This window comes from Notothenia coriiceps, unplaced genomic scaffold, assembly GCF_000735185.1.
Source record: "Notothenia coriiceps isolate Sejong01 unplaced genomic scaffold, NC01 NC01_scaffold00037826, whole genome shotgun sequence".
Taxonomy (NCBI): domain Eukaryota; kingdom Metazoa; phylum Chordata; class Actinopteri; order Perciformes; family Nototheniidae; genus Notothenia; species Notothenia coriiceps.
The window spans coordinates 107,380-132,784 of NW_011370527.1; the positions used below are offsets into that span (position 1 = coordinate 107,380).

The 25,405-nt window shown below is 41.7% G+C and overlaps 1 protein-coding gene across 1 annotated transcript in view; it reads right to left on the reverse strand.

The window, feature by feature from the left end:
• The window catches only part of tenm4 (teneurin transmembrane protein 4), a 129,978-nt gene extending 105,556 nt beyond the window's left edge, over nucleotides 1–24,422 (reverse strand). The window contains exons 1-4 of the mRNA XM_010797349.1: nucleotides 24,388–24,422; nucleotides 20,256–20,257; nucleotides 4,118–4,404; nucleotides 2,810–3,082 (exon numbers count right to left, since the gene is read on the reverse strand). Of these exons, the coding sequence (XP_010795651.1) occupies nucleotides 2,810–3,082; nucleotides 4,118–4,340 (496 nt within the window). The 5' untranslated portion in view covers nucleotides 4,341–4,404; nucleotides 20,256–20,257; nucleotides 24,388–24,422. The remainder of the gene's footprint in view (nucleotides 1–2,809; nucleotides 3,083–4,117; nucleotides 4,405–20,255; nucleotides 20,258–24,387) is intronic.
• Nucleotides 24,423–25,405: the final 983 nt, after the last annotated feature.

Below are 25,405 nucleotides of genomic sequence, written 5' to 3' on the forward strand. Positions count from 1 at the left end.
CTTTTCCATCAACAGGAACTGTGTAGGCCTGTGACACATTATATTTCTCCGCAGGTTATGGAACACATGAACAACAACAGTCACTCAGCAGGCAATCCTAGCTATCTGCTTTGTCCGTTCTTATGGTTACAAAAATGTAATCTTCTATCCATGGCAGAGGGGGAAGGTTGGGATTAGAGCACACATCTGGATAAGATGTATAAGGGTAAAACCAGAGAGCAGCAGTCTTCTCCCAAACGCAGCGTGTTGGGCTGCTCAGCCTCAGTAGGATGTGCAGTGACTCAGTAGTCATCGCTGCTGGAGGGGTCCTCGAGGGGCTCCCCAGGGACTATAGGAATGCTGATTAGGAGACACGCATACCTGTACACACTGCATGAATGCACTTTAAACGCTAACCAGCCCATACACAAGTGCTGTTATCAGTCTCTTGTGGGGGGTTAGGAATTGGAGGGGAGCCGGTTCAAATATAGCACCATGCAGTCGGTAGAGGGGCGGGGACTGGGAGGTGCCCTTGAGCAAGGCAACCACCTTCACTGTTCTGGGCACTGTGATACAGCACCATCACTCTGACATCTCTCTACATTAATGCATGTCTCATGGTGCTTCGTAGGCATGTTATTCAGGTATGTGTGTGACAATTGTGAAAAGACCAACAGAGTAAAAATCAATCTTCCCCAGCAGGACTAATAACATGCAAATTATTATTATTATTATCAAATACATTTATTTTATTTATTTATATTTTTAATAGATTGTGTAATGTATTTTTCTTTATAGACAGGGCATCCGCGTAGCCTGCAAATCTATCAGCCATGTCGACATGACACACATGTACTGGCATTAACAATCCCCTGCACATAATTGCGTAATTACAAAACTCAAAAAAAAAAAAATGTAAGTGATCAGTCACTACCATTAATGAAGTAGGTTGGACACAAAATACATAATTGTATTATCACATCACAGCTGCAATTAATCTGAGTATACCTTGTCATTATCAGCATCCTGCCTCAGAATCACTTGAGCTTAAGAAAATGTTTCTGAAATCGCAATCGCTTATTTGCATGCATTAAAACCAGGGTCAAGTAAGTCACATGTGAAGAGGGGGAGAACTGCCCGGCGGCTTGAATACATTAAAGCAGAGCAAATGGTTTGTTGATTTAAAGAGATTAAAGCACACACAAGCACAGCAATGCCTGCTCGATGGATTTTAATTAACTTGCCATATATAAATTGTATGTTATCAGGCATTACTAAATTAAATGCTGAATACAAGTGCTCTTTCTGCTTGGGTGAGTTGAATAAAAAGCTACTTAGAATCTCGATTGCGTCTCGCAGATGAAGCATGATGCTGCAGCAACGGGTGGAATACATTCCAGCGTACCAAGCCCTAAACAGCCATCCAAGGAGATTCTCGTTAATTATGTACAGTACAGCCACATTTTAAGTCCTCTTGCATCTCATATGATCAAGCAGAGGGAGGCCAGGTTCTCTCCCTGAGTCATTTCGGGCAAATGGATTCCACTTCCAAGAGTAATTTCTGTCAGTTATAATAAGGAGCTAATACATAATGTGACACACTCTGAAATGCAAAACTATTCACAAGGTTCTCGCCAAGGCTGTGCAGGGGCAATTAGAATGTTGCCGCTAGCCCCTTGATGAGTTCCTCTATCTGTGAAGTGTCCTGGGAACAGTATCATAAATCTGCCAGTTAAAATGAATGATTTAGTTTTGTGTTAAACTCTGTATGTGAAAAAGGAACCAAATTCCATCACATAGCACCTTCTGATCAAAATACAGGAAAAGAAGCTATCTTGGCAAAAATGCAGGTATTTGTAGCAATGAGATGGAATTATGGACACAAACAGGGTGTGAGGTAAGGTAGTGCCTCCACACAGAACTGGATTCAAAGGATGTTTGTCCTGTGTATACAATATCCAAGAAATTAATAAGTTGTAACTGAGTTAGCAATAAATACTGTGAGCACTTCTGGGACTGAGCTGGGTGTCCGAATTCTATGTCTGCTTCCAAGAGCATTTCATGCAATATCATGACATTATAGCACAGTGATCTACAATTTGAAAGAGGAACTGCTATTATTTTCTGGCATATTTCGGCACTTGCTGTGTTTCATAGCTACATATTCCCTGAGCTCTAGTGACCTTCTGAGCAAACACACAGGCTCATCCGGCCGCAGGGGGAAACACCAGGCCACAGAATAATACATTTGACTTCCCAAGTCCTGGCACTGATTTCACCAAGAAACCGGCCAAACCATTTCCTATCTAAGTCCACACATACAGTGATTCACACACTGCCACAAAAGAAAAAAATGAATTGATGAAGGACAGATGTAAAGTTATTTAACATTTCTGGCGGTGCAGAAACACTGTTAATTGTTTTCTCTTCCATAAAAATAACCCTAAATATGTTGGTCTTTTGCCAAATTCTAAAAATACAAACAAAAGCTTAATTAAAAACTTTAGTTTGGTGGGACTGAAATTGTTCCAGAGGGTCAAAACGCACCAATACATTAACAAAGGAAGAAAAGATGCAACTCAAGCTGTATAATCTAGTCGAGCAGTGTCAAAAACAAAAAATATCCAAACCAACAAAATCATCACTTAGACTGTACCCACCCAGACCAGCCTAGCCTTTTTTTCTCTCAAAGACATGGCATGAAGTACTACTCGCAACCTTATCCCACTAAGACATCAAAATCAAATCCACATGGCAAAGTACACAGAGTAAAATGAGCTTGTCTGATAAGGACTGGCAAAAAAAATGTAAGAGAAAAAAAGAGCCTTACCGTTTTCTGTGTTGTCGTGCTCAGTGTCAGTGAGAGTCAGATTAGAGTTGGCCCTGCTGGAGAGGCACGAGCTGCGGCCTGACTTGGTGTTGTTGCGGCCCCATAGCCTGACTGCATGCTCCGGTGACATGATGCCGTCCGTCTCGGTGTCGGCGTCTGAGCCCACACTGACTGAGTACTCGCGGTGCGGCATTCCCATGTCAGTCCTGTAAGTGGCTACGTGGGACGGGAGGCCCTCTCCAAAGCCGAGGTTCCGAAGGGAAAAGTCTGCCCCTGCAGCAAAGCAATAAACACAAAGCAGTGGTAATTCATTCTGCTACTAACTGCATCACTCAACATAATGAACTGTATTCATTACCGAAAAAAAAGATGACAGCAATATCCTGCCCTTGAGAGGTGCAGTAATCATTAAAAGGCAAAGGTTCCACAAGCAATGCTCGTGGAAATTAGGATGCAGGTACATTTATTATTTACAGTTAAGCACCTATACAGCATCATTAGCATATCTCAAATGTCAAATGTGTTCATGTCAGTGTCCTGATGCAAGATACGAGTCTGGTTTCTACAATATCCTAAACATTTGAGCTCAGTAAATACAGTTGATGCTTTGCATTAGGCTTTTGTCACAATAGAAAATGTTCCAATACCAAATTTCAATCTCTCCTGTATGTAAATCTTTTATTGGAAAACTGAGACATCTGTCTTCCATTTCCTCGCCTGAGTTTTCCACTAAGGTAATTAGGATTACCACGCAAGTCAGGAGACTTGCAAAGCAGTCCTTGATGATTTGATCTGTAACTGATGAAAATAAAATCCAAGACAAGAAAAAAAAAAAGTCCTTTCCTTCAGTACACCACTTTAAGGAAACTGTCTATCAGGAAATATTCACATTTATTTAGTTATAAAATGTAGACTTGAGCTCCAGTTCGATTCAAGGCTTCTTCGAGAGTGCAAGCACATCTGATATGAACTTTGACGATCAATTATACATCTGTAGGAATAGGTTAAGGTTTGCATGTCTTCCATGCAGTTTTGAACACTTGCATGGTGAATTCAATTCCTGGCCACCTTGGTTAATAGTCCAGCTATGTGGTGTGACCTCTACAGCGACTGAATGTGAATTACCGGGAGACTCCTCATTAAAAAGCAATGACGAATATATTGAGACCAGGCAGTACCATGCCTATAACCTAATAACAGGCCTGTTTTATGTCTTTGTGCACTGCTGGGTGAGGTGTAGTGATATAAATGACATTCTCCTCTATTGACATTAAAGCATTTCATAATATTGGCACAGCTGAGACCCACCTTGCCGGCTGAACTCTTCCACTTCGTGATGAACCATTTCCTTGACACGGCTCCCGTAGGCCATCCTGGAGTCATGGTCGAAGGCCTTGAGTGTTTCGCTGGAGCTGTAGGATTTGGGGTTGGGTTTTCCGTCCTCGCTGTCTGCAGAGGAGCTGGTATAGCGGCGCTCTGTGTCCTGCCGGGCAGTGAGCGAGCGGTAGGGTCTACGTTCCTTCACTTCCATGGCTGCCTCCACACTATTTTCAACATCAAATGTGGGTTACACTGCCTGTTTAGTATGAGTGATTCTGTAGAGGAAAAGCAAAAAGAAAGGGGAATTAGGATAGTTGATATATAAAAAATCCTTGACAGCTGTGCTGAGTTTTAAATGTGTCATCAAATATGGTCTATTATGTACAATGCTAGATCACGTATTAAAACAAAAGTAGAAGTCACAGACCACACGCACAAGTGTAACTGTGGAATAAAATGCAAATGCTTATTTGCAACCTCAATGTATGCATGGCTCAGCACACACAGGGGGAGCACGGAGAACCACTAAGATTAGATTTAATAAAATACAGCAGAACAAATCTTGCACCTATAAAGTTTACGGTGCAAGTCTCCCACAAATATTCCCTTTTATGTGTTGTATAGAAACGTCGGGCCTCAAGCATCTGTAAAACTGGCAGGTGTCCTTCCATGAATTGTGTTGTTTATAAGCTGCAAATCACAAGTTGCAAATTTAGGGACCAAACAAATCTCGGACTAGACGGAACCAGAGATGATTAAAATCTGTAACATAAAACCACAACTGTCAAATGGCACACCGAGTACAGGATCAATAGAGGGAGGAGAGATTTTATTCATTCATTTTTCATACTTTATTTTCTTCCCTTGAAGGACAAAACATTGAAGTAAAATTATGCTTGAATATATATAGTTTATAACCTATTTAGGCAAATGATATGTAACCCAAGGTAACATGTATGAACGAACGTAATCTATTTAAAGCTGTTAAAACTGATGAAAGGGTACCAGAGCAGAAATGCAACGCAACAATGTATAATGTATTTGTCTCACTCCTACAGGTTTGAAATCACTCCATGAGACCAAAACGTTTCACGTGGTTAAGATATTGAACTGGATTAGCAAATGTCAATGTGGATATAGACTTGATTAAAAGCTTAGTCCCTGTTGATTTTGAAACTCAATTGCAGAACATATGGAAAGTCTGCCATATAATCCATGTTCCTGCTTCTTCCTAATGCAATGTCATATTGAAACATCAATAGTGACATATCATAAGCTGAGAACCATATCGCTCATGCCGGAGGATTCCATATTACTTGCTCCTATACTTGAAAGTGTATTTCACTATAAGCAAAATGGGATAAGACAGTGGATAAAAGAACGTGGCACTTTGAAAAAAATATATCAACTACTGATTTTACTGTCAGTATGCCTACGTTGTTCAGACAAGGATTTTTCCACAATATAAGCTCTTTATGAATACTGTATGAGATCTATGCCAGACAGAACAATAAACAATAATCCCTAGTGAACTATATTTGCCCCTGCCTTTAAAAGAAAACGTCTCAATGAAGACACCATTGTTGGGTTTGGGGGTTTCTTTTTGTTTGTATTGACAGCTGAAAAGATCCTGGTGATTAATGACTTGGGGCTTTCACCACATGGGGGGGCGGGGGCGGGGGGGTGGGATATGCTTCCACTCTGCAGCCGCAAGAGCACTTCAGCTGCCCCCAAGATTTCAGATGCAGCTTGTATGGGTTGCTAATTTTTACCTTTTTGGTCAAGATCCTTGTTGCTATGTAAATGTGAGTGTGTAGAAAAAGCAGCTTTCTAAAGTTTCAAGAATGTTCTTTAAAGTGCATTGTTTTTGTTTCCAAAGCGCTAGGCTCAGGGCTTTGGCCATCTCACTCCTTTGCACAGCCCTTCCTCCTCATTAATAATCGGCTGGTATGCAATGAGATGTACCTTTGAGGCCATGGGAAACTCGGAGGAGTTTTTTCAAATAAAAAAATAACAACAGGCCCTACCCAATGACAGATGATGTGGGATGCAAATGTTCCTCAAAACGTTTCCACCTTAAGTGCACAGGATTTTCACACAAAGCATACTGTAAAATGTAACCGCGTTGTTCTTTTTTAAATAGGCTACATCTGGCATTATCATTGTGTTTCAGCGCCAGAGAGAAAAGCTGTTGTACTTGTTCATCTGTCAAGGTCTAAATCCTGGGAGAAGGAGCCAAAAAAAGAGAAAATGCCACCGTTGTAATAGTTTGATATACCGGCACGAGAAGATAATAAACAGAAGATGTCTAAACAGTAAGACATGATAAGAGGACTATTTTTAAAGTGTTATTATCTCATAGTGAGACACAAGGGACTAAGAGAAGCAGCGTTACATACGGAAGACGAAGGTTAATGAGGGTAAATTCACAGAGGAAAAAGTTATTTACAAAGACCGGTGAAAAACGACTGTCATGGATTGAAATCTCTGAAACTAAGATAACTGTCACATGCTTTCATTTCAAAGACAACGTTTTTGCAGAGCTGCAGAGCATGCTGAGTGCCAAAAGGAAGCCAACTGCATATCTATGCAATGATCCAAAATCAATTGAGGTCTTTCTGGATAGACAAAAGAAATGATGGATGTTCTGTTTTCCCCTCTAAAACATGTGCACACTCTACATTTTTCAATTGCATTGTCTACAATTGGCCACGGTAGAGTCAGGTTTGTCCGCGCTTGTAAAGCAAATGTATAGCAGCTGTAAGCAGAAACCATGATGTGGTTCTGCAGAGAAAGTGATGCAGGGAGCAGTGAATAATGAATAGTGTCAATTGGTGTCATCAGATACAGTCACGTTGCATAAGATCCTTGTTGGGTATTGAAATGTAAATATGGAGGGAGTGAGTGCAGCCTCATGAATACGAAAAGCATTATCAACAAAAATGCAACCTGACAACAATGTCTAAGTGTCCATATGTGAATAACATGAGAAAAGTTGGCCATGATAGAAGTCACCATCTTTGTCTTTCGGAACGAAGAAAGAAACATGGTCAGCCGATTAATGTTCTCAATAGGACATCACAGATCAGTCAGTTTCAATGACAGGAGAGTGCACAGTTCATACAGAATACCATAATATATACCACATATAGTCAGATAGCTACAGACAGCATGATCAGTAACACGGCATGTGTCTGCTACTGACAGTTAACTGCTGTGTGCATGATTTTACCGCCGATGATCATAGATTGAAAATAGTTAAATAGTCTCAGACAGAAGGCTGAGCTTATGCTGCTGCAGTGAAAAACGTAAACATGCTGCCAGTAGTTGAATATGCTACATCAGCCTTCATCCACATACACACTTGGGCTATTATATGCATCGTTTTTTACTGTTGTGACAATGTGGTGTAACAAATGTTATCTTTTGTTCACTCACTATAGATCTTAGCAGTCTAACAGTAGTGCGGCTCATAAACACACACTAAAAGGATTTACAAGCACAATTTTTAGAGCTGCAACAAAGGTTTATTGGAATTATCAATCAGTAGGGTAACTCAAGAAAATTGTAGTTATTAACGCTTTTTATGACTTCCCAGAGGCCAAGGTTTCATCTTGAAATTATTTTATCTGACATTAAACAAAACAAAGATATTCCAATTGCGATGAAAGACAATTCAGTTCTATTATATGTGCTTGAAGTTAAGTGCATCTGTTAGTATAAAGTCTATCCACACACACCCCTGTGTAAAACTGGGTGTTTTATGATTGTGTTGAATTACCTTAATTACCTGGAAACAAATATATCTAAATAATGCACCTTTAAAGCCATACAAATGTTGGTAGAATGATAATTGTGTATCTTCACCATCCCATAAAACAACCCAACCGCAGTGAGGGCGGCAGCCTCTGTTAAACAGTCTTTCAGGTTTTTGCTGGGCATATCGTTGTGACCGTTGCTCCAGTGTCAGGAGTTGGTTAAAAATGGGATCTAAATACGTGGGAGGCGTACGGGGTACAATATAAATGCAAATGGCTCTGTACTATCCATCAAACAATTAGCACTGTGCTGAGAACCGCTATTCAGTGCTGCTGCTGCATATAAATCTGGCCTTCAATCTGCACACAGCCCTGCTTTCCATGATAATTAACCGCTTGCTGCTCTTTAGATGTCAGATTTCCCATGCAAAATCCAAGACTAAACGCCAACTGACATTCATGGGCAACACAGAGAACAGAAAAGTAACAAAATGTCTGGCAAATCCCTTGGAGTATAATCTAAAATGATTACAGATTACTTGTCTGTGAAATCACTTAATTACTTAGTATTATTACTAATTACTATCACTAAGATTGAGACATAATGTGTGGCTGATTAGTGATGACATTTTTAGACAAACGACTGCTGATACACAGTGCATGAGCTGAATATCTTTTGGAGGATTATAGCTTTTCAGTTAATGAGACATACCTACAATTTTAATTCAGCATCAATGTTAATAAAAACATTAATGGGAAAATGTGTGTTATTATGGGTAAGTAAATTAATTTTTTTTTTTTTGAAATTTGCGATTGGTTTGCTACATTTCCTTTTTTTTGTTTTTATCTAACCTTGTCACGTAGTAAAAGGATTAATGACAGTTAGCTCGCAATTCAGTAGACAAACATCCACACACAAAAGCAGCATCAGGAGGACGTTTGGGCAAATATCAAGAACATTGTCTACAGGGTCCATTGAGAGCAAGGAGAGCTCCATACAGGCACCACTTACTTCCTTTCTAGAAATCTTTCACATGCCTGGGCTCTAAAGAAAAGAGTCCTCGGCCAACAGAAAGGTGTGTTTTCAACCGAGGGAAAAGGACTTGGGTAGAGGGGGTGGGGGGGGCTGAACAGCTTGCCAAATAGATCTGAATTCTGTAGTTCTAATGCATGCAGGGGAGGGGAGGGGGGAGTATCGTTTGGGTAAGGGGGGGGATCTCAGCTGCCGCCTCCTTCCGGGATCAAAAGCGAGCCCCGCCAGCGAGTTAAACAGAATGCGTAAAAGCCTTAACATAAACAAAAGTAGCCTGGGACCGCTGCTGCAGCACGCTCCCTGCTACTAATCACTCTGAGCGATTCAAGGTTTAGTCCTGACAGAGGGAGCAGGCCCTGGAATAATGCCTTTAAACACGGCCCGTAAAGAACAGTGAGAAGCAGTCTATTTATTCACTTTCCGCATTGATGTGCTATCCTGACCTTGGCATAATACAGCAAAATGTTAGCGGTGCTATGTCAGGCTGAAATGTCCACTTATCATTATTGCTGCTAAACCACAATGACATAATGTGTGTGTTTTGCTGGCTTGACACCGCATAATAGGTTGAGATGAAGGCTACCATGTGAAGAAATGTCCTAAACAGGATAAATGGAAATAAGTCATCTGGTCTCATTATTTTCACTAGTCCTGAGGAACAACTGAGACAACAAATGAATGTTGATGCAGGATTAAGAGCACTTCTTTACTAGTTAAGTGCCTCGGTTCCCAAGCATGGCTGCTGAGTACACGGGTCATGCTAGCGTTGACCTGTCTCTCATTAGTCTACTATTAACGCTCATTATCCCACAAAGACGAGACCCAAGCTTGATTTATAGTTGGGCCTGCGGCGACTAAACCTAAAACAAGCTAAGCAATAATCAACTAACTGTAAACTTGCTACTGCCAAACCTGCTGTTACAAATGTCTAGGTTAGCAGCCGTAGCCTGAGGAGGCTTCATAGGACTGAACTGCTGCAAATAAATGATGCTCTGAACAAAAAAAAAAAAAACGTTACATGCTTTTCCTGATCCCAGAGGAATGGTTCACTGGAATTACAAAAAACATTGTCTCACTGTATGTAAATAGTGTTTTATATGGCAGGTTTTCAGACATATCATGCCTTTAAAATGTATGTCACTTCCCTTAATACAATGGAGGACGTGGATGGAATATATTTCTAGTGCTCACAGCATTAAATAATTTAATAAATAAATAAAATAAAACATCTTTCCAGAGCATAATGTCCCCATTTATCTATAGAGCAGCGGTTTTCAAAGTCTGAGGCGCGCCTCCCCGGGGGGGGCCCCAGAGAGTTTCAGGGGAGGCGCAGTGAGAGAAAAAAATAACGAGAATTTCAGCTAGTTAACTTCAGCTAACTTTATGCGAGCGGCAACATGGATCGATCTTTAGTGAAGTTACCTAAACTGAGTGAGGAGACAGTGTTTGGCAGAAAACGTCACTTGCACACTTTTGGCTGTCTGTGGAGACCGAGTTCCCCCACCTCGCCAAAAAGGCTGTAAAAGTACTCATTCCCTTCACCTCCTCCTACCCGTGTGAGTGTGGGTTTTCCGCATTAACTTTGATCAAAAGCAAGTACCAGTCAAGTAGGGGCAGATCTACCGGGGTGGCATGGGGTGGCAACTGCCACCCTAAAAATAGCCTTGCCACCCCAGCTGCCACCCCAGTTGGCAGTTTTGTTTTGAAAATGAAAGTTGTGGCTCATCGGACGTTTATGAGAGAAAATCCCTAATGTCCGATTACAAGTGAATGCAGCACAAGACGCGAGCCTTGTAACCCCTCCCCCCGGCCCTGGCGCGTCCCGCGTTCATTTGAACGGGACAGCGCAAAACGAGAAGCATTCGGACCCATGTAGATGGAAGGAATGAGGTATTTGCGGTCTACAATGATAGAGAAGAGACTGTCAACTTTGGCTTTACTCAGCATTGAATCAAAACGCACTAAAGCTTTGGATCTTAATAAGTTTGTGAGGCGTTTTGCTGAACAACATGGTAATCGCCGCATTCAGCTGTAATAGGCATGCCAACTTGATGCTCTGCTCACGACTGACTCGATGAGCATAACAAACTGTTAAGATGATGAGCTTAGATGTGTAAATATATTTTTTTCTTTGTGGGGGTCTGCCCCCAAAAAACAGTTTTAAGTCCTGAGAAAGTCAAATAAGAATGTGTGTAAAACTACACTGCCCAGCCAAAAAAAAGTAACCACTTTGATTTAACTAGGCCAGTAGGTACTGTAAGGGCATTCCACTGAATAATAATGCCCCTGCATTATAGCAACAACAACAATAATAATAATTGGGAGGGGGGGCGCGGCTGTTCTTGTGTTCTCTGAGGGGAGGCTCACCTTCCCACACTATCATAACCTCTAAGTGTGGTGTAGGAGCCACATTTGAAGTATTTTTCTGTGTTTGTTACGATACATGTTTTTTGAGTCACTATAGGTGGTGGGCATGTCATTAGATTTGTGTGGTGACGTTTGTGGTTAGGAATATTTCTGCCGCAATATGTGGGTTGGTGAGGATAAAACCCGAAAATAACGTTATTTTGGGTCAATGCCATGACAGCACAAATATTGCTTTTCACTGTTTATGTTCTTTATTTATTTCCTAGAGCTACACTTGTGGTCCTTTGCTATTTTAGTACAGTGGCAGGGAACATTCTTTTTGAATGAATGACTTAGACATCTCAGCAATATTCAAGCAAATAGTTAATTCATGTTTTTGGAGTGCTTTAGCTGAGCGCTGCCTTAATTTTACTTTGAGTTAACACTGAACAACTTGAGTACTTTTCAGTTGAATGTTAGATCAACTGAGGAACTTATTTTCGAGAGCTTTTCAATTGCAGCAAATGGTCAAACAACCATAGCTGCTCTTATTGTAAACACAATGTGTATACTTGTCCAATATTGTAGCTACTGGTTTAAGTTAACATTCATATCTTGCACAGATAACTCTAACAAAGCCTTATTTTTGGCCATTAATGTATTTCCCTGGTGCTTCATATACCAGCGGCTTTATCAAATGGCCCTTGCCTTGGTCTCATTATAACATAACTGGTTGTATTGTACGGACCTGTTTTATATTGTCCTCAAGTATCCATGCAATTGATGTTGCCACTTAACGGAGGGTGCAAAATGAGGGGAAAGCTAATGTTTATTGTTTCTCCCCCAGCACTTTATTAGTTTTCCAGTCAACCCTAAAAAAAAAAGGCTGCCTGGGTAATTTAAAAACAACTCTGAGGAGTGATAAAGGTACAGAAATGAAAGCAGGTGACATTCGTGATATTTTCATTGTATTCAAATACTAAAATTGACATAAGAAATGCCTGCAGTTTCTAGGAAACTCCAATAGAAAATGAGTCACTGATGTTATCACACAGTTATAGATGCAAACATAGTACATCTTTTGTAAATAATGCAACAGTGATGTAAGAACAAATTCTCTAAAACTCATTATTTTTAAATAAATGTATTTACTTATTAAATATGTGGTAAACATTCATCTGTCCAAGGAAGACAGAAATAAATCCAAACCACAGATGGTTCTGTGTCCCTGTCCTCAACACATTATTACAAGCTATAATAAAAGACAGAAAAATAACAAAAAAACTTAATCCAGGAAGGGTTTGAAACAAGGCAAGTCAGATCTCAGTTAACTCACGGCATCAACATTTGTTTTACATGTGTCCCAAGGGACCACTTGTGTTTAGATTTCACCTCCCTGCCTAATATGCAATCAAGAACTGACTACAGATGAAGTCTGTAATTTATGAGGCACAACATACATTCCCATGCATCCTTCAATTCCCCCAACATATTGGATATGAGTGTTTTGTCAAAGCCTTGTAAGTGCAGTCAGAGCTTTATTCAGTGTTTTTCACTTGTAATCAGATCACCGAAAGCACTTCCATGAATCCCACCACCAAGCTGCTCCATGGAAATCCCCCACTCGGCTTCTTTCCCTGCGTGCAAGGTTATGAAGACAAATGCAATACTTGGCCACTGTGTTTCTGCAGTAGTGGAAACTGTAAGACTGCAAGATAGTAGTGTCTTACTTCTCGGATACCAATTACAATTCACTCACAATGGGGGTGCTGAGATTTCCGCATGATACGTAACTTGTATACAGTAGGTGCAGAGTACGGCGGTACACTGAAAACATCACAGACCCAGGGAGGTCTTCCGATGTTCAATCACCACCGCCTTGGGCAGGAGTTCCTAACTCAGTATAAAACTAGCCATTTCCTTTTATCTTTCTTTCTCTTATACATCCTTTTTTGGCAACCCTCACATCAAGTAGTAACTATTGCAATTACACTAAAACCTGCTGAGCAATGTGTGGATTTCTTTGTTTTCCCCTTGATCAAAGAAAACTATTGAACAGTGGAAAGACCGGTATTCGTTTCAACTATAAGCATCAATCAATCACATGAACTGGACTAATTACGTTTCCAGAAAACAGCAATAATAGTGATCTCGGCTATGCTTTTCAAATGAATCAGCTAACTTTAGAGGATGTGAACATGAAAACCATGTGATGCACAACTCTGCTGTTAGAGACAATAAAACCAGTGGCTCTTCAATATCAGTAATATCAGCACATGCAGCAAAGCCAGACGGAGGGTTCCTGCATGGTAATGATCATACTCTAAGTGCCTAAAGGAGTCATCTCCGCAAGCCCTGCTTTGACAAACACACACCTCCCACATCTCCCATCCCAGCAGCCTCTGGGTGGGGCTAATCACTCTGTAGCTTCATCATCCACTGCATGGCAGCTCCGGCTGTAAAGATGCTCTGTCTAGAAGGCGTGGCTGCTGCAGTGAGCTGCTGTAAACACACACAGCCTGTTTTCTAGAGCTGAGCATTGCAGCATCACATTTATAGAAAAATAAAAAGCCCCTTCGTAAAGCATTAAGATTGAAATTAATTTTGCCATCCTTTTAGTGCTTCAGTACAGAGAGGATTTCTTTTTCAAGGATCTAAGAGTGGGTGTTTGCTGGTTTCCCCCTAACTGATTATGACATGAAATGGCTGACGGGTAGCTTGGCAGTGCTGTGTTGACCTGCGCAATCCCTTCCTTCTGCCTCTAAGGCACCAGAGGTCTGCACTCTCTGATCCCAATGGCTAAACATGAGACAGTGCTGAGGAGGTTATGCACAAAATACGCCTGTGCAATTTATTTTTTCGGCTTATCGAATATCAGTTTTTAATGCAGCTTTGACTCCCAAAGGAAAGCCCCATGTAACGTGTTATGAAAACACACCATGGCACAAAATCAAAGATTTTGCTTTGACCCAGTCATCTTTATTGTTGATTCATAAGAGGGAAATGCCCTTTCATCCATCAGGGCAGGGCACTGCATCCTCCGTTGTATAAATGTAATTCTCCAAGTAAATTTGGATTGATCACCACAGCTCTAGGCCACAATCAGCATCCATGATCTAATCAGAGCCCGGCCCTAGACAGAAAAGGATACTTCCATAAATAAAAACCATATGAGAGCCAGCAAGTGCCCATAACACTGGACGGGGTGCGGGGAGGGATATTTGATTACAACCTTCCTCTCCACAGGTGTGCTTTTAGCTGCCTACCTTCAAAGACTGCCACTCTCATATAATGCCACACGTGCACATCCTCACTGTTGTTTTCCTGCACTAAGGGTTTTACATCATACTTACATCAGCGGGTGTGAGCACTGAATGCTGGAGTCACTGCTAAGCAGGCGATGCCCATAGAAGGCTGGCTGAGGACAATCCCAGGGAGACAGGATCTGTCAGGAGCTCCTCGCCCAGCGACACCCAGGGTAATAAATTACCCAGAATTAACACGTCATCCTGCGCTCCACACAGCAGCCGCACTCCACTCACGCCATGCTGCTTAATGGATCTATTAACCAAATGGATACAGGGGTAAACTGCTTTCAGAGATGAATTTGGTATATGCTCACAACGGAAGCTTAGAGGAAATTTGCCCTTCCCTTTGATATGAAGTTATTGTAAGATGTAACTCATCTCATGCAGACTACTTTGAGAAGAGCAACTTAATATTTCTTTAATGTGAGAAGAACACAACGATATGATTCTTTTTCACAAAATTGTCCTGTGCTTCAAACAGAAAGTATTATGACACAGCATGCGCAGAAGCCACCCGTTTAGGAATTCCTCAAAGATGTGTCCCTACGGCCATTAAAAGCACACTCTCGTGCTGATGCCTGTCACTGATAGCAGGGGATATAAAGTAGAGGATTTAAAATGCCAGTTGTGCAGCCTGTATCTCCTTGGCATCTCTGGCACCCAACCAGCACGGTGACATGCTGACAGCGTGGCACACAGCACAAGGCACATTTGGACCAGTGCTCACTCATCACAAAAGGTAAATACAGATAAGAGAGAGGCTTATAGTCTCGTATTTCCTTGGACTACGCTGAGATACTTTGACGGCGGCCCAAGTGACGGACACTGTTAAAATTATTCAGAATTATTTTTAACAAAATGGTATGGGGGACGATCCGTTTATTCAATTTATTTTCTCTTGGCCTTAGACTTCTAACACTACAATAATTGTTATCCCTACCACAATGAAATCTTTGAAGCCTAAAAAACATAAATTAATCTGAATGATTAGTTAGCCATAATAGTGGTGGTTGATGCAATGTAAACATGTAAATGTATAATGCATAATTGCTTGATGCACAGAATGGAAGAGATCAAAACCTGCCATGCCATTAAAATTGACTTTTTAGAAAGTGCAATAATACAGGCCTAATGCTGCCACTGAGACCAATTCATGAGTACTCAGGGCAACGTTTTAAATTCATATCAGAGCAGTAGAAATTAATCTAAAAAATAAAATCAATAAAATCCAGCGAATGATATTTCCATAAAATACAATTTATGAATGGTTTTCAAAAGATAGTTATTCAAAAGTTCATTTTTTAATATATTTTTGATGGAGATTTAAAATCGTATTTGATCATTTTTAATTGAAGTCTTGAAAATGTGAATATAAGTGCTTCGCAAAAAGCCAATAACGGAAAGGAAAAGTGATCTTCATAATATTAAAGTCTACTCCATCATTGCCTTTTTATTTTACCAGTGATTTAAAAGACATTTTCTTCCTTTAATTTGCTTTTCAATGAAAATAGCATGCTCACAAGTTGCATTGTTTCTCTAAACTGGAGAAAGTGATGAGCATCAAGGTTCAAAAGAGGAAAGACCTGTTCAGTGTTCACGTGTGCTCATTGTGTCCTGTGTAAGTGGGGTCAAAAAAGACCCCATTGAGTCATAAACATAAAGCCTCACAAAAAACGACCTACTCTTAACCTGGCATACCACAGAACATCTCTCCAGCACAAAGACGAGCCTTTATTCCCCTGCACTTAAAGGTGCTCTCCCGAAACCTCCCATGAGGTGGACTTGCTAAAGTTTAATGGGGAGTCTCATATGGAGCAGAGGAACTGGTAAAAAAAGAGAAGAACACTCTAGCCATCGCTCTGAATCTGACACAGTGGGTTAGAGCATACATTTCGACAAGAGACAGAGAGATCTCGAGGCAAAGGAAGGAGTGAATAAAAATACTGAACAAATAACACTTAATTGAGGTCAGTGTGATTGAACGCTGCGAGGCTCCGATAGCTTTAACATAGGTTCCAGATGGCAGGCTGTTATTTCACTGTGCCCTGCTAATACTGCAGGATTCGATGCTGGTAACCTGAGTGTCCCCTGGGCCCCCCGGCTCCTCCAATGCACTGAAAATCAGGGCCAAGCTTCCTCTGCTGTTACTCTGCAGGGTTACTGAACTTCTAAAGGGGGAGTGTGTGGATATGGTAGTGGAGGAGGGGCGTGTGTGTGTGTGTGTGTGTGTGTGTGTGTGTGTGTGTGTGTGTGTGTGTGTGTGTGCCTGTGGAGGTGGGGGTTGTGCAACAGTGATGGAACAAAGCATGTTAACACCACCTCTGTGTTTAACAAGTTTGGAAACAAGCAGGGGTTTCCTTCATATCCTCATTGGAGGGAGTTTCACCTCTCCTTGACAGCAGGAGAGAATCTCGTCTTTCTTCCCTGCGCTGCCTCATGCTAAACTGATTGAAATGCACTCATTCTGTCATTTAAATGTTCTAAAATGTGGAACAAGTCAATATCTCTCATTGCTAATTCCTTGGAAAATTAAGAAGAAACCCAAGGATCGATGGCGCATCTTTGAAAACATCTTTAAAGCCATGCCTTTCATGCAGTGTTTTCGGTGATGTGTAAAGTACATTTGAGTGTCAAGGCTAGTGCTGACTGTTGCAGTAACATTAGTTCTGGGTCTTGTCCAAGTATAGGCTTTTCCTTTCTACTACCTCTGATGTTTTCTTAAAAATAAGCCAACCGTTTAGAATTACAATCTAATTTGCATTTAGAATGTAAACCTTTCACCCTTTCTTAATATGAAAGCATGCAGACATAGGCCTCAGCCCCATGGGGTCATACATTTGGCTGAATAAGTAAATACAACAATAATATTTCAAAACAAACACTGCATTATTTGGTTAGACACATGTACAGTTGTCCAGAACTTAGTCCTTTCACCACCTTCATTTATTAAAAACTAGAAGGATAAAAAAGGTTGTGTGAAAAATACTTTTTGCCAAACGTAGCTTACCAACATTATGTATTTGAATGAGGTTAGTCTAGAGCCAATATGCACAGAACTAGAAGCCTACAATCCTACCAAACATCTATCTTATGAACGCATTAACTCTGAATAAAAGGCTGTAGTCTAACAAAGAACATCTTGGTTGACTCAAATTGTACCTACTCAACCAATTGATGTGGTCGATGGGGGAACACTGAACACTAGCTTTCGACTGAACATATCAGCTGAAGCACCCTGAGTGCACTCTACCTGGTAGCCTAAATGAATTATGAATACACTTTCAAAGCTGTGCATACGAATAGGCCAAAAATGTTTCAACCCTACTGAATAATAAATTAAATGTTTAAGAACCAAAATGAACATGTATCAGTATCACAATGATCATTAAGAGCATGATCATATGCAAAGGCTGGATATTTATATATAAAGTGGCCTTTGAACTTTATTCATGTTTGTAATGAGACAGCAGAGTTTAACCTTTGCTAGATGATCGTGATTCTTTCAGCAGTGACCAACAGGAAAAATTTGCCAATAATGTGACACCCTCTTTGCCACCATAATCAAGTTAAATAATGTCAACAATCTTATTTTGAACGTTAATTTGCTCTTTTTCCTTCAACACACAAAGTAAGAATGTATTCCAATCAGGATTTTATGAATCCAGATTCCTCCGTCCTTATCCAATGTCCACAATTATGAGATGAACTTGAATCGATCAGATCATCATTCATGCATGAATTCAAAGAAAGAAAGAAACAGGATTAATACTGGTAAATAATTATCATATAAAAAAGTGTGATAGGCGGAGGCGCGATAAGTACTGTATCAGAATTACATTTTGTGGGAAATCTAAATAATGATGTATTCCTCTCATTTTAGATTATATAGGGTCTCGCTTATTAAAACTACTTATTTTACGAGCAGTTCCCATGAGAACAGATCCTCAGCAGACCAGACGTGATGCTGGCAGAAACAGGCCAGATCACTATCTAACACTTCACTTGCTCATTTTTGTTATTTTGTTTCCTTTTTAATAAGGTTTTCTTTAATTTCTTCTTTTTATTTTGCTGTAGTGTATTCTGCACCGTTTAACATCATGCTTATTTTTGTGCTGGTTGGTGAACTCCACAAATAGGCTTAGTGTGCTCTAAAGCAGGGGTTCCCAAACTTTTCGGGGGGGGTTAAGTGGTCCTTGATATGAAAAAGTTTGAGAAACACTGCGCTAGTGGATTGTCAAAGGGGGAGCCTCGTTGCGGGGAAATTATACAGATGGCTAGTCCGCCCCTGAAAATGTCTATGCAAACGTTATTATTAATAATAATCTTTAAAAAAAAATTATTAAAAAAATTAATCAATCTTTTTTTATAATTTTTTTTTTTTAATAATCATCTCGCGACCCCCAGTCGGGGTCTCGTGACCCCCACTTTGGGAACCCCTGTTCTAGGTAACATGAAGCTCTCTCTCTGCTGCTCGTCCCGGGTCGAGTGAAGGGATTCTGATATACTATAACTGCTGTATATAAATATATCAAATTAAATAAATTAACAGCCAAAACATGTAATTGTTCTCTGACGTTGTGATTCCAGAGAAATTCCTAAATATGAATAATGTTAATTTAACTTTAGTTCTGATCAGTAAGCGTTCGTGTTCCTCGCCGAGCGTCTCTGTCTCGACTCGTTGGGTTTTGTAGGAAATGAAAGAATGTGAATCATGAATCATTCAGGGCGTGGGAACGTGAGAAGAAACAGGTCCTAACTGCAGATCAGATGAGACGAGATCATTCAGTCTGAACATGAAGCACTTTCTGTTCTCACTGACATCAGGACGCACATTAGCATCTGTAGCATCGGGAGCTAACATTAGCATATGTAGCATCGGGAGCTAGCATTAGCATCTGAAGCATCGGGAGCTAACATTAGCATCTGTAGCATCGGGAGCTAACATCACATTCAAGCAGTTTATAAACTTCACAGAAACATGTCTGATTTATTTCTGTGTGAAACATGTAGAAACCAGAGTTAGAATGAGGTCATTCATATAGAGGTCTAATGATGCTAAGCTAACTGGTGATATCTCACTTTGTCAAATGCTACTAGCATCATGTTTCAGAATGTGAGTTTGTAAATTATATGAAATCACTATAAAACATGATTTATCAAGTTTCAGTTCAGATACGTCGACTGAAATGAACCTGTCAGGTGTTAGCATGCTAATGTTAGCTTTGTCAGTTAGCATGCTAACATTAGCTTTGTCAGTTAGCAACACAACAGTATTTTATACATTTAGTCGCTGTAATCAAAAACATATACAACAATATGTTGCGAAAAATAACCACGACATGACAACACAGTAATAGTTCATATTAGTAAACACACATGTTAGCACGAGGCTACATCTGTTACGACAACATGGGAGACCAATGTAAGAGTACGTTAGCAAAATGCTACTTTCTTTTGCACGTTTTCCAATGTTCACTCACGTAGTCGACAGCATCGATGTTGACGTCGCTGCTCAGCACCGCCTCCATCAGAGACACGCTCTTCCTCTGCTTCTGCAACTACACACACACATACACACATTTATATATACATATATAAATACTATGTATATTTGTATATATTTGTGTGTGTCTGTACACAAACTCGCTCGGTTCTGTCATTAGCCGCATGGTTTTTCATACCACTGCTACGATGACGACACCCAACTAATTCTGTCCTTTCCCCGCTCCAGAAGAAACGCAGGTCGTCAGCACGCATCTCTGCTTGTCTAAGGCTGACATCACTCAGTCGATGTCTTGCTCCCCACCTCAAGCTCAAACAGCTTTGACAAGACCTGAACTGCTTTTCCTTCCGGGAAAAGATTTGTCCGCACTCTTGACCTACAATCAACATCAGCCCCTCTTTGTTTCGCTCGAGCTCAGCTGCAAGGAATCTGGGTGTGACCGCTAGATAGACAAAGCTGTCCTTCCACTGCACACGATATCTGCTAGCTACCCGCTGCTGCAGATACACTCTTTACAACATCAGGAGGATACGTCCCCAGCTGCCCGCAGAAAGAGACGCAAGGTTCTCGGTCAGGCTCTCCCGTCATCTCACGCCTAAAGCTACTGCAAACTCGCCTCGCTGGCGGTCTAACCTGGCATGTGCCATCCGACCTCTGAGCTGCACCCATAAAAAAAAAAAATGGCAGGCGGCTCGTCTGGTCTTCAAACCCTTCCTAAAAATGTTCCCACACACACGCTCCTCACGCTCGCCTTCACAGGCTTCCGGTAACTGCTAGAATCCACTTCAAGACACTGGTACTGTGCGTACGCAATGCCTTGTGAATGGAATCTGGCTTCCTCATCGCAGGACATTGGTTAAAGAACGTACAGCAACGCCAGGCACGTGCACTTTGCCGCCTCCCTGCAATCAGCCAAACGAGCTCGCTTCAGCCCGCACTGGCGAGGGGGGGACCGCAAGTTCGCCATCAGCAGAAACATACGTGGGTTTGCTAATCCTGGCTCCAAAAATGGTGGAATGAGGCTTCCAACATTGAAATCAGGAAACAGCAGAAAGCTTACACATCTTGCTTTCAGAGCTGAAAACTCTCTCTTTAGACTCCACTTCGAGGAGATAGAATTACTACAAAGCCTTATACTAGCTAAAATAAAGGACTGGCCTTATCTAAAGCCAGTTTGAGTACACTTGAAATGTTTGGGGCCTCTATGAAACCTGATGTACTTATATGATGTCTGTTTTCTTCAAAGGTTGTAAGCATCCTGGTCGAACGGCACTTATTGTAAGTTCCTCCTGGATAAAGCCTCCAGCTAAAATGGGCAGTAAGTGTGATGTGGTGGGATGGTGAAGGTGATGGGATGTGATGTGATGGATTGTGATTGGGAGGGATGGACCCTGTGAATGTGATGTGATGGGAGTGATGGATGGGAATGGGATGTGATGTGATGTGATGTTGATGGGATGTGGATTTGATGGGATGTGGATGGATGTGATGGATGTTGATGGGAGTGATGTGATGTGTGGGATCGGGATGTGATGTGATGGGATGTGATGGCGATGTGATGGGATTGGGATGGGATGTGATGTGATGGGATGGGTGCTGATGTGATGGGATGGATGTGATGGATGGGATGTGATGGTGATGGGATGCGATGGGATGTGATGGGATGGGATGGGAATGTGATGGGAAATGTGATTGATGTGATGTGGATGGGATGGGATTGTGATTGATGGGTGTGATGTGCATGGGATGTGTTTGATGGATGTGATGGGATGTATTGGATGTGGATGGGATGTGTGTGATGGGACTCGGATGTGATGGATGTGATGTGTGGGATGTGATGTGATGTGATGGGATGTGATTTTGATGGGATGTGATGGGATGTGATGGGAGTGATGGAATGTGATGTGATGTGAATTGGGAATGGTGTGATGGGATGGGAATGGGATGTGATGTGATGGGAAAGTGGGAATGTGATGGGCACTGGGATGGGTGGGAATGGGATGTGATGTGATGGATGTGATGGGATGTGAATGGGAAATGGATGTGATGGGATGGGATGTGATGTGAACTGGGAATGGGCAATGGATGGGATGTGATGGGATGGGATGTGAAGGGATGGGATGGGATGTGATGTGATGTGATGGGATGTGATGTGAATGGGATGTGAATGGATGTGATGTGATGTGATGGGAGTGTTGAATGTGATGTGAATGTGATGGGATGTGATGGATGGATGTGAAGGGAGGGACTGTGATGTGATGGGATGGGAAATGTGATGTGATGTGATGGGATGTGATGGGATGGGGATTTGATGTGATGGGATGTGATGGATGTTGATGGGATGTGAGTGAATGGGAGTGATGTGATGGGATGGGATGTGATGGAAATTGATGGGATGTCGATGTGATGTGATCGGGATGTGTGTGATGGGATGTGATGGGATGTGATGTGATGGGGATGGGATGGGAAGNACAGCATCATGTAATTTGCGCTGACAGGCGACAGAGGTCCACAGTTGCCCCGCAGCGAGGCTCCCCCGCCCTCCATTAGACAGTTCACGAGCTCAGTCACTTCATAACACCAAAGATGGATCGCGGTAAACGCTCTAAAGTGAGGCTCCACTACACAAAAAAAGAAAAAGACAAGGCACAGTCTAATGCCGTCCGTTAATAGCTTGCCACAGGCATAGCTCAGTTAAAATAAAGCACAGCTATTGTGCAATACATTTGTATTGCATGTATATTTTTTATTTGTAAACATGTCAGTTAAAGCTTAAAAGAATAAAGATATTTTTGTTATCTAAATGTTTGACCTCTTTCTTTTACAATTTTGGAATCGAAACGGGGAATCGATAAGAACCGGAATCGATAAGCAGAACCGGAATCGGAATCGATACTTTTCAAACGATACCCATCCCTAGTGATAACCGAGAGAAGAAGAACAGACCGTGTGATATAAACAACAAATAGCGTGTGCGTTCCATTTTCACTCTACAACGAGAAGCTCATGGGGCTTTCCCGAACCTGTGTCGAGAGCTGGAGTTAAATTAAATCTCAGATTTGCCTTCTTAATAGTTTGTTTGGGTCCCTCACTTCCGTTTCGCTTCTCATGCACTGATTCGGTAGCTGAACAGCCAATCAGAGTGATTTATTTTGCCGACTGCCTTTGGCCGACTGCCCACCGATTCGGTTTTCGGCCGAAAAGGCGTCGGCACGTCTGAAAATAATCTGAATAGGGCGTGTCGACGCTCATCGTCGGCCTGACGCCCACCGACGCCGATAATCGGCCTGATGTGTCCGTGCCTTAAGATATCTCACAAATATGAATATATTAGTTCACATGATTGAGATAGTTAACCAAAAAACCGATTAGACCATACTCTCTGTAGCAAGGCCCACACACATGCTGTTCCCCTGTAAGAGTCCTCCTGCTTCCTGCCACATTCCAAAGACATGCAGGTTAGGTAAACCGGCAGCTCTAAATTGCTGGTGGGTGTGAATGTTAGGGCGAGTGGTTGTCAGTCTCTATGTGTCAGGCGTGTGATTGACTAGCTGTTCAGGGTGTACCCTGCCCTGCCTCTCACCCAAAGTCAGCTGGGATCGGCTCCAAGACCCCGCGACCCTCTAAGGAGGATCAGCGGTTACAGGTAAATGATGGATGGATTGCACAAACCCAGCTTTGGGGTCTTATATGTTAACATTCAAAAAAAAATATATATATATATATATTCAGAGCAAATCTAAATGTTTTTTCCAAGCACTTTGTTTTTGGGATTAATGATGGTTATAAAAAACGTTCATAGACATAGATTGTTCTCAACACAAAGAGAAACAGAGTCCTTGAACTGACGTTAATAAATAAATCACAAAAACAGGAGTTACGAGCTTTTCAGCTGACAGCAATAAATAATCCCTGCTATGGGTCAAGTGGTGTACTATAGCACAGCAGTTTCCTTTACACTGATATTCTTCTACCTCAGCACAACAGCAGCCTTTCCAGTCATGATCTAAATCACATAAGCTCCTCTAGTATTTCTGCTTCCGTTGAGGCACACAAAAAAAGAAAATTATAAATCAGGCACATACTTCTTCTTACATCTAGCCTGGAATATTGAGAGCTTTGAGAGGAAATACAGGTAACTAATGTATTTGAGTCGTACAAGTCTACACAGAACCTTTACCCTTTGTTATCTGAGGCTGCAGCCACACAAGGACGATAACGGAAACGCACCGAAATCGTTATCAAAAAAGTCTTCCGTCCACACGCAATAGGCACAAGAAACGTGTCCGTCCACACGAGACACCTCGAACTGCTGGAGACGCTGTAGTACATACGCCGGGCCTGTAAGTGGCGCTGTACTTCTGCCACAAAATACACCAAAAGCAGCGAAGAAGACTTCTTGCGCATGCATGGTTGCCATGGTTGCCTATCCTCCGCGCTGGATTTAGCAGCAGAGGTGGGGTTTCGCCGGTGAACATGTCCGTTAAAGTTTAAATCTTCAGGACAAAATTAGAAAAGTGCCGGTCAAAGGTCTTCTTTGTTTTTTATTGAGCTTTAAAACAAATTGGTAACGACTCTATATAATAATATAAGAAAACGGAGCCTCTCTTTTCCTCCCCCTCTTCTGACAGCAGCTGATCTTTGAGCAGGAGACGTGGGGAGAGGGAGGCGGGGCTATTTCATCGTTATCAGAAATGATCGTATAGAGGCGTACACACGGAGCCGTTTGACCCCCCAGAAGGTCATTAAAATAGCTAAGGGTGATGATCTAACTTCAAGTGTGTGTTTTGTTCCGCCCATCGCTCCATCACAGCAGGCGGAGCTGCAGGTTATCATGCAGAGCTGCGTGTCTCCTCTCCTGTCCGATTAGACTTCACACACGTTTATGTCCATATCGATCAAATCTAGCTGGAAGCTCCTGCTGGGTGCACTGTCCAGCGAGATACCGGGACCTGGCTCGAAACACTGGGGCTATTGCGTCATCGTTATCAGGAAATGATTGTTATAGGGCGTAATCACTGAGCTGTTAGGCCCCCCAGAGCGTTTCGTCCACCTTGGGACCCGTTATTGTTATTGTTTTCTGCGTTTCCATGTCGGCCTCGTGTGGCCGAACCGTCTATCTGATAGAGAACTGTAGCAGATACAACCTTTATCGTCCTTGTGTGGCTTTTCATACCTTCTCCTTGCTCACACTCTTTTCACTTTGCACTTAACGAGTTTTAGCACCACAATCCTACACAATCCACAATCCTAAGCATGGTACTTATATAGTGTCCTGAACAGCATGCCTTTATTAGACATGTAGGCTACATGTCTTAGCACCATCTG